General features: G+C 33.3%; 1 protein-coding gene across 1 annotated transcript; it reads left to right on the top strand.

The window, feature by feature from the left end:
- Window positions 1–5,399: 5,399 nt before the first annotated feature.
- On the top strand, window positions 5,400–8,530 carry LOC130246515 (proteasome subunit beta type-2-like). Its single transcript, XM_056479502.1, has 2 exons — window positions 5,400–5,603; window positions 8,382–8,530. Exons 1-2 carry the CDS (start codon window positions 5,513–5,515, stop codon window positions 8,513–8,515), a joined length of 225 nt encoding a protein of 74 aa, XP_056335477.1. The 5' UTR covers window positions 5,400–5,512; the 3' UTR covers window positions 8,516–8,530.
- The last annotated feature ends 1,470 nt before the right edge of the window (window positions 8,531–10,000 follow it).

Here is a 10,000-nt window from a genome sequence, read left to right as displayed (position 1 = left end):
TGTGAGTATTGAAAACAATGGAAATCTATGGAATGTCCCCACAATTTACAAAAACAAACATGTGTGTACTAGATATTTGGTGGTTTATGAGGACAAATTTGTATTGTAAGAACTTATAATAAGCTTTTGTAATCACCTAAATTAACGTGTGTGCGTGTGTGTGTGTGTGTGTGTGTGTGTGTGTGTGTGTGTGAGAGAGAGAGAGAGAGAGAGTATTAAAAACAAAGGAAACCCATAAAATGTCTCCATAATTCACAAAATCAAACATGTGTGTGTGTCTCTGTTTGCTGGTCTTTGATGCTTTATGAGGACAAATTGTGTAACGCAATACAATACGCATTTTTTTTTTTTACCTCAGAGTCCTTATAAACCACAAAAAAATAACGTGTGTGTGTGTGTGTGTGTGTGCATATAAATGCTTATGTTCTTACGATACAAATTGGTTTTTCAAGAGTGTGTCCTGTTCTTTTGAGGAAATAATAATCATGATTTTTATTTATTATGATTTAAAAAACCACCAAAACCAACATATATGTGTGTGAGTGTGTTAAAAACAATGGAAACCTATAGAATGTCCCCGCAATTCACAAAACACTAATATGTGTACTAGATATTTGGTGGTTTATGAGAACAAATTTGTATTGTAAGAACATATAATAAGCTTTTTTAATCCCCTAAATTAACGTGTGTGTGTGAGAGAGAGAGTATTAAAAACAAAGGAAACCCATAAAATGTCTCCACAATTCACAAAATCAAACATGTGTGTGTGTCTCTGTTTACTGGTCTTTGATGGTTTATGAGGACAAATTGTGTAAAGCAATATAATACGCGTTTATACTGTATAAAATACACACAGAGTCCTTATAAACCACCTAAAAACAACATGTGGGTGGGTGTGTTATATATAGTATATGTTCTTATGATGTATTTGTTTTTTAGGAGTGTGTCCTGTTCTTTTGAGGAAATAATAATCTTGTTTTTATATATGATATGATTTAAAAGAGACTTTAAGGATTAAAAGGATTCTAAGGATAATTAAAGATAATAAAATACTCAATAATTGTCATCTGAAGTTACTTTATATTGTGGCACTGTCCTGTTTTATTCATTCAAGATTGTTAATCATTTGAAACATAATCAAATTATTTTGGTCACATGTTATAAGTACAGGCTGTGTGGTGGCGCATTAGGTATCGTTGTCGCCGAATAGCAAGAAGGTCGCTGGTTCGAGCCTCGCTGGGTTAGTTGGCATTTCTGTGTGGAGTTTGCATGTTCTCCCCATGTTCACATGGTTTCCTCTGGGCGCTCTGGTTAACCCACAAGTCCAAAGATGTGGTACAGGTGAATTGGGTAAGCTACATTGTTTGTAGTGTGTGTTTGTGAATGAGTGTTTCCCAGTGATGTGTTACAGCTGGAAGGGCATGGCAGATTATTCCGCTGTGGTGACCCCAGATTAATGATGGGACTAAGCTGAAAAAAATGAATGAATTATTAGTACAATTAATAACAAATGCTGGGTTATTTCAATCTAAATTTGGATAAAATATGGGTTAAAATTCAATAATGCATGAAATTACATGAAAATAACCCAGCATATTAGTTTTTCCATAGTTTACCCAATGAAAAATGAAATAACCCAGCATTATTTAGAATGCAGAATCATAAGTATGTGTGTAATTTTGACATAAATATATCATATGCTGAACAACAATTGAACTTAATTTCATATTTTGACCTTTTATTTCATATTAAATTATTATTATTATTTTATTTATATTATTACAGAAGGTATTTGAGTCATTTAAGTAGATTTCCTGCACACACTAAAACATGTTTGGTTGTTTTAACCCAGTGTTGAGTCAAATATAGACCAACCCAGCTGTGTAAAGTGTAATTTAAATTAAATTGAAAAAAATCCAAATATTAGATTTGTGAATATTTGACCCAACGTGGGTTATAACAACGCTGATTTTTGAAAATGTTTTCAATGATTCATATATGTAGATATTTTTATATCTGAATTATTGAAAACTTAGCTGGGTTATGTCAAACCAAATTTGGGTGAAATATGGACAAACCTAACCACTGGATCAAAATTAAACAATACATTCAATTACAAAAAAATAACCCAGCAGTTTTGTTTGTTCTTTTGCGCATATTTTACCCATATGTAAATATGAAACAACCCAGCATTATTTAGAATGCAGAGTAATAAGTATGTGTTCAATTTTGACATAAATATATCACATGCTGAATGATATTTGAGCTTAATTTCATATTTTGAAGTTTTATTTCTTATTAAATTATTAATATTTTATTTAATAAAAGGTATTTGAGTCATTCAAGTAGATTTGTTGCACACACTAAAACATGTTTGGTTGTTGCAACCCAAATTTGGGTCAAATATGGACCAACCCATCTGTGTAAAGTGTAATTGAAATTTAATTGGATATAAAATATTGGATTTGTGATATTTGACCCAACGTTGGTTACAGCAACCCAGAATAATAAAATGTTTTCAATGACTCAGATATAATAATGTATACATATATGACTTATATATATATATATATATATATATATATATATATACCAAGCAAAAATAGCTCTCAGAGAAAAGAATATAATAATCTTCTGCCTGTTGTTTTTACTATGATGAAGAGTGTTGGTCCTCGTATGGAAAGCAGCACACACACACACACACACACACACACACACACAGGAGCTAAACTAATGAACATGAATGCAGTCTTTGTAGTGTTGACGGCTGTAGAAAAAGCTGCAGCTGTGGGTTTGTAGGATCTGAAGCACACATGATCAATCATTCATTCTCACTCCACATATTTCTTAGGAATTCAATAGACATAACACTATAGATTTATTAATAATGCACTGCAAACCATTCATTCAGTCATTCATTCCCTTTATTAATCTGGGGTCGCCACAGCAGAATGAACCGCCAACTTATCCAGCATATGTTTTACGCAGCAGATGCCCTTCCAGCCGCCACCCATCACTGGGAAACACCCATACACACTCATTCACACACACATTTATACACTACGGCCAATTTAGTTCACCAAGTCCCCTATAGCGCATGTATTTGGACTGTGGGGGAAACCGGAGCACCCGGAGGAAACCCACACCAACACGGGGAGAACATGCAAACTCCACACAGAAGCACCAACTGACCCAGTCGAGGCTCAAACCAGCAACCTTCTTGCTGTGAGGCGATCATGCTACCCACTGCTCCACTTGATATGTATCTTGACATTTTGGGAATGATTTATAAGCTGCGATTTTTATGTATAGTAAACAATCTGTTGTGGTACAGGTAGTACAGTTGCTATGGTAACAACGACTATAGTAATTCATCTGTTGTGGTGATTCTACAGTTACTATGGTAACAACAACTAAAGTAATTGATCTGTTGTGGTGAATCTACAGTTGCTATGGTAACAACAACTATAGTTATTCATCTGTTGTGGTGATTCTACAGTTACTATGGTAACAAGAACTATAATAATTGATCTGTTGTGGTGATTCTACAGTTGCTATGGTAACAACAACTAAAGTAACTGATCTGTTGTGGTGATTCTACAGTTGCTATGGTAACAACAACAATAGTAATTGATCTGTTGTGGTGATTCTACAGTTGCTATGGTAACAACAACTATAGTAATTGGTCTGTTGTAGTGATTCTACAGTTGCTATGGTAACAACAACTAAAGTAATTGATCTGTTGAGGGCAGTCTACAGTTGCTATGGTAACACTGCAACTACAGTAATTGATCTGTTGTGGTGATCTTACAGTTGCTATGGTAACACAACTACTAGAGTAATTGATCTGTTCTGATGATTCTATAGTTGCTATGGTAACACAACAACTATAGCGATTGTTACGTTATGGTGATTCTACAGTTGCCAGGTTAACACGACAACTATAGTAATTGATCTGTTGTGGTGAATCTACAGTTGCTATGGTAACACAACAACTATAGTAATTAATCCGTTGTGGTGATTCTACAGTTGCTATGGTAACAACAACTAAAGTAATCGATCTGTTGTGGTCATTCTATAGTTGCTATGGTGACACAACAACTACAGTGATCTGTTGTGGTGATTCTACAGTTGCTATGGGAACACACAACAACTTTAGTAATTAATCTGTTGTGATGATTCTACAGTTGCTATGGTAACACAACAACTATAGTAATTGATCGTTGCTATGGTAACACAACAACTATAGTAATTGATCGTTGCTATGGTAACACAACAACTATAGTGACTGATCTTTTGCCACAATTCTATAGTTGCTATGGTGACACAAGTACAGTAATATATAAAAATGACCCAATACTGTACTTTTCTATAACTATTGCAGATATTATACTAAAACACTACAGTGTTTATAACTGTTTTATCAGTTCACCATGATCATTCATTAACAAAGACTTAGAAAAAATATAATATATAAAGTATAATACACTTTACTATAGTATAGTTCAAAAACACTATGTTATTTACTATACATTACTATAGGATTTTGACATAAATTGGTTCTGCTATCACTTGGAGCCAACAAACTGCTGAAAAACGGTTGTGTTTGTGTGTGCATAGGGATAAATTAAAGTTTTATGTATTTTCAAATTATTCTTGTATATTGCATATACATTTTCCAATCATTTTCAATGCACAATTCTGCTATCACAAATAAACTCATAAATCGACATGTTGCAAATGTATGCACAAATGAGGAACCAGATAAGATTAAATGCAAATAGGTTTAGTGCACAATATCAAAATATGGGGAAAATAATGTCGACTGTTATCCAGAGTAACAGACTGTATATATTTATGTGAAAAATAAAACTATTCTGAATTTACTAATCAAAATGTCAGACAATAAGAAATAATACCAAATTTGAGTCTTATTGAAATGATGAAAACTCAAATGTGTGAACTCTAGTGGTTTGAATGATTGTAAATAATTATTATTTTATAATAGTAGTATAATATATTTATATAACATGTTTTAAATATGCCATACAGGATTTATTAGTATTTAATAATGAGCCTAATATTGTGAATCCTACAATGTTCTGGGTAGACGTTAATAAAATGCTATTTAATTGGTAATTTAAGAAATAATATGAATAATACCCTGTATAATTACTGTTTTACATTACTGTGATGGTTTGATTTAGGGTTGGGGGTAGAGGTAGACGTTAATAAAATGCAACTAATGGGTGATTTAATAAACAGTATGAATAATACTCGGTATAATTACTGTTTTAATTCATGTATTTCAATAAATACATGCAAATAAATATCATTAACTTTTGGCTGCAGCAACAAACCTCCGTGTCACGTGGCCTCTCTATGATGACGTGTAAACCGCGCGCCGCCGCTCTTCCATTCAGCTTTTGCTGTGTAATATCTGACAGAGCTGCAGCGCTAGTCCACTAAGTGAATAGAGTTTGTTAAATCAACCTTAAACTCATTCCACAGTATGGAGTATTTGATCGGGATTCAGGGGCCAGACTTTGTTTTGGTGGCGGCTGATAACGTCGCGGCGAGCAGTATAATCCAGATGAAGCACGGTGAGTTAGCATATTAGCATCAAGCTAACGGCTCAGACAGCGACAGAATAACGCATGTTTACCAAAACTAATGTTGTACACTGCTCCAAAAAACCACATTTCACTCTTTAAACGTTTCTGTGTAATTTGCATATAAGTATTCTCTTCTCTTCGGAGTTTACAGCAGTTTCAGGCTAGCTTGCTAATGTTAGCTAAAGCGGTTTTTGCGTGGAACTGATTTACATATATAATAAAATATGAGCTTTTAGTTTAATCAAACTTTATTTAGACTGTATTTTAACCTGTATTTGGATCAACTCATCGGTATTAGTGATTTTACGGTCCTCGGCTGTTGAGGATGAGTTTGCGATTCATTTGTGAAAGTGAAAGTAAAGCGACTCAATCTGCTTATGTGTGTGTGTCATCATAACACAATTATGAAATAAAGGTCTATTTATATGCACCGAGAATTTACAGATTAATTTGACATGAAATTGAACTTATTGTTCAATAAAATACTCAACAGAGTCAGAGTCCAACTTCTGACAGCAACTGCAAATGATCTTTATAATGAAACTGAAGCAGTGTTGCCAGATTGGAGATGTCAAAGTATCATATCAGATTCTCAGAATGATCGTATTTGGATGAAAATTATCGTACACAATGTGCAAATTACCTCAATATGTAAAAAAAGAATATATTCCAGTACCTTAGAACAGGGGTGTACAAACTCGGTCCTGGAGGGCCAGTGTCCCGCATATTTTAGCTCCAACTTCCTTCAACACACCTAGAAGATCTAGAAAGAGCTTGATTAGCTGGTTCAGGCGTGTTTAATTGGGATTGAAACTTAAATATGCAGGACACCGGCCCTCCAGGACCGAGTTTGGGCACCCCTGCCTTAAGTCTCGTTTCCAACAGTGCTGCTTGGCTTGAAAGCAGTGCAGCCTCCTGAATTTAACACACTCTGAGGTGTGCATGAGCCCATTCAGAGTATCTGTAATGAGCCGATTTGTGGCTTTGTTTAGATGAGATTACCTTTGGAGAAACACGTTCACATGATGCATTTGAATGGGAAAAATCGAGAACATCAAGGGTAAACTCCTCACCTTCTCACCTCCCTTTTCAGCACTACTTTTAAAAACTTCACTGCTTAAATGATCGACCTGACGATTCAACCTATAAACTACTGACCTAAGCACGGCAGTGAGCGGCAGGAATGTTAACTCATGAGAGAGAGAGACATTCTCCACGTTGATTGGCTGAGAAGATGTGATGTAAGATGCGATTCTCCTCACAGACAGTAGATAAAATATGCAGCTAGATCAGTTAGCATAGAAGCCCCATAAGATTACAAAGAGATTAATTTTAAATGCCATAAAATTCTGAAGTTATCGTACGTAATAGGATTTTTTTCATTATTGATCATTCAGAGGTCGAAATTATTGTACAAATACGATAATTATCATGCGTCTGGCAACGCTGAACTGAAGGCTCTTGGCTGATTATTACACACAGACACACACACACGTTTTTCAGTGGTTGCCACAGTGCAATGAACCGCCAACTTATCCAGCAAATGTTTTACACAGCAGATGCCCTTCCAGCTGCAACCCATCACTGGGAAACACCCATAAACACGCATTCACACACACTCATACACTACGGCCAATTTAGTTGATCAATTCCCCTATAGCGCATGTGTTTGGACTGTGGGGGAAACCGGAGCACCCGGAGGAAACCCACGCCAACACGGGGAGAACATGCAAACTCCACAAAGAAACACCAACTGACCCAGTCAGTACTCGAACCAATGACCTTCTTGCTGTGAGGCCACAGTGCTAACCACTGAGCCGCCATGCTGTCCGTTTTGAGACTCTCAAAATGCATAATTTAATCTTTCAGATATTTCTGTTTGGGGTCATTTCAGACCTGGTTTCTATGTATGTCTGGAGCACCTACATGTGTCAAAAGTGCTTCTTGTAGAGTTCTTTATGAGTTTATAATTGTCAAATACATTTGTCTCACTCTTTAATTAGTTAATAAACATGTCCATGTTAGACAAATCGGGCTACGCAGTGGGTATTTATTTACTTTCCTTAAATAATATTCAATTTCAAAGAATTTCTGCATTTTTATGTTCATTCATTCATTTTCTTTCGGCGTAGTGCCTTTATTCATCAGGGGTTGCCACAGCGGAATGAACCGGCAATTATTCCAGCGTATGTTTTACACAGCGGATGTTAATTCCCCTATAGCGCATGTGTTTGGACTGTGGGGGAAACCGGAGCACCCGGAGGAAACCCACACCAACACAGGGAGAACATGCAAACTCCACACAGAAACACCAACTGACCCTGCTGGGACTCGAACCAGTGACCTTCTTGCTGTGCTAACCACTGAGCCTCTGTCACCCCATTTTGAAGTTAAACCCTAAAACTATTGAATGCATTAGAACATTAAGACATTCATTGTTTACTTTTTTCAGTAATTAATGAGAGGTTGTTAATAATATGCAATGTGGATTGAAACATGTAAAGAGTGTTATGCTTGTTAAATTAATTTGAGTCCGACACCAAACAAATCCAAAATGCAAAAGTTGTATGCATTATGATGATTAAGCAGATCTTGCACAAGATGAATGACCTCTTATTATTGAATGTTTGCAGACATTTCAAAAGTGTTTAACCAGTTGCAAAAATAAAGACAGAAGAGGAGAGGAATTCCATATTAAAGTCTAGATGTGATATATTTTGAGTAAAATGCAATATATTTGTCACACACGGTTTCTCTTTGTACCAGATTATGACAAGATGTTCAAGCTGAGTGAGAAGATCCTGCTGCTGTGTGTGGGTGAAGCCGGAGACACCGTACAGTTTGCAGAGTACATCCAGAAGAACGTCCAGCTTTACAAAATGAGGAACGGTAAGCAGTAATCACACCAGAAGCCTGTAAACACGAGGGTTTACATTTAATTGTGTGAGCATGTATAGTTTTGCTGCATCGTAAATCACAGCAACCAATGAAACGGCTGAATCTGATGCTGTATTTGCATATCCGAGACGGTGGTATGCTGGGAAATGTGTGAACAGGCGATATGTTTATTTATGAAGTGGATGAGAAACTGTAAACTGGTGTATGTGTGTGTCTGCAACACAATCAGGTGTTTTATCACCTTCAGTAAATACTGCTGCTTTTGCATGGTGTGCAAACATTATTAAATCGCATATAATTTGTTTAAAGACATTCGGTCTGTAGTATTCATCCACACTTAAGACTGAAATGAACAATCGATTCAATTTAAAACACCACTTTCCTTTTCTTTTTGCTGTGTTTTTCATTAAACATTCCACAAACACAAGGAATAATTACACAACACTGATGCAAAATAGCAAGTCAAATAATAACAATAATAATAAATAAGGGAATAAGAAATTCATTCAAAAAATAAATATAAATTATAATAACAATAATAAGAAATGCATGCTAAATAATATAAGCTAAATAAATAATAAAGGAAAAATAAATTAATAAAAAATAAATAAATATACGTTATAATAAGAATTATAAGAAATGCACACAAAATTAATATAAATTAAATAAATAATAACAATAATAAGAAATAAAGGAATAAGAAATTAATAAAAAATAAATAAATATACGTTATAATAAGTAAGAATAATAAGAAATGCACACAAAATTAATATAAATTAAATAAATAATAACAATAATAATAAATAAGGGAATAAGAAATTCATTCAAAAAATAAATATAAATTATAATAACAATAAGAAATGCGTGCTAAATAATATAAACTAAATAAATAATAAAGTAAAAAAAAATTAATAAAAAATAAATAAATATATGTTATAATAAGTAAAAATTATAAGAAATGCACACAAAATTAATATAAATTAAATAAATAATAACAATAATAAGAAATAAAGGAATAAGAAATTAATAAAAAATAAATAAATATACGTTATAATAAGTAAAAATTATAAGAAATGCACACAAAATTAATATAAATTAAATAAATAATAACAATAATAAAAAATAAAGAAATAAGAAATTAATAAAAAATAAATAAATATACGTTATAATAAGTAAAAATTATAAGAAATGCACACAAAATTATTATAAATTAAATAAATAATAACAATAATAAGAAATAAAGGAATAAGAAATTAATAAAAAATAAATAAATATACGTTATAATAAGTAAGAATAATAAGAAATAAATATGAAATGCACACAAAACTATTTTATATGAACTAAATATTAACAATAAAATAATAAGAAATGCATACAAAATGAATATAAACGATTTAATTAATACAAACCATAATACTAAGTGAATTATAAATACATATAAAATAAATGTAAATAAGTACAAAAGTTAAATAAAGTAATAATAAATA

The sequence above is a fragment of the Danio aesculapii genome, chromosome 19 (genome assembly GCF_903798145.1).
Source record: "Danio aesculapii chromosome 19, fDanAes4.1, whole genome shotgun sequence".
Lineage (NCBI taxonomy): Eukaryota > Metazoa > Chordata > Actinopteri > Cypriniformes > Danionidae > Danio > Danio aesculapii.
Note: the sequence above shows the minus strand (reverse complement) of the source record. Positions and strands in the feature narration are given on the sequence as shown.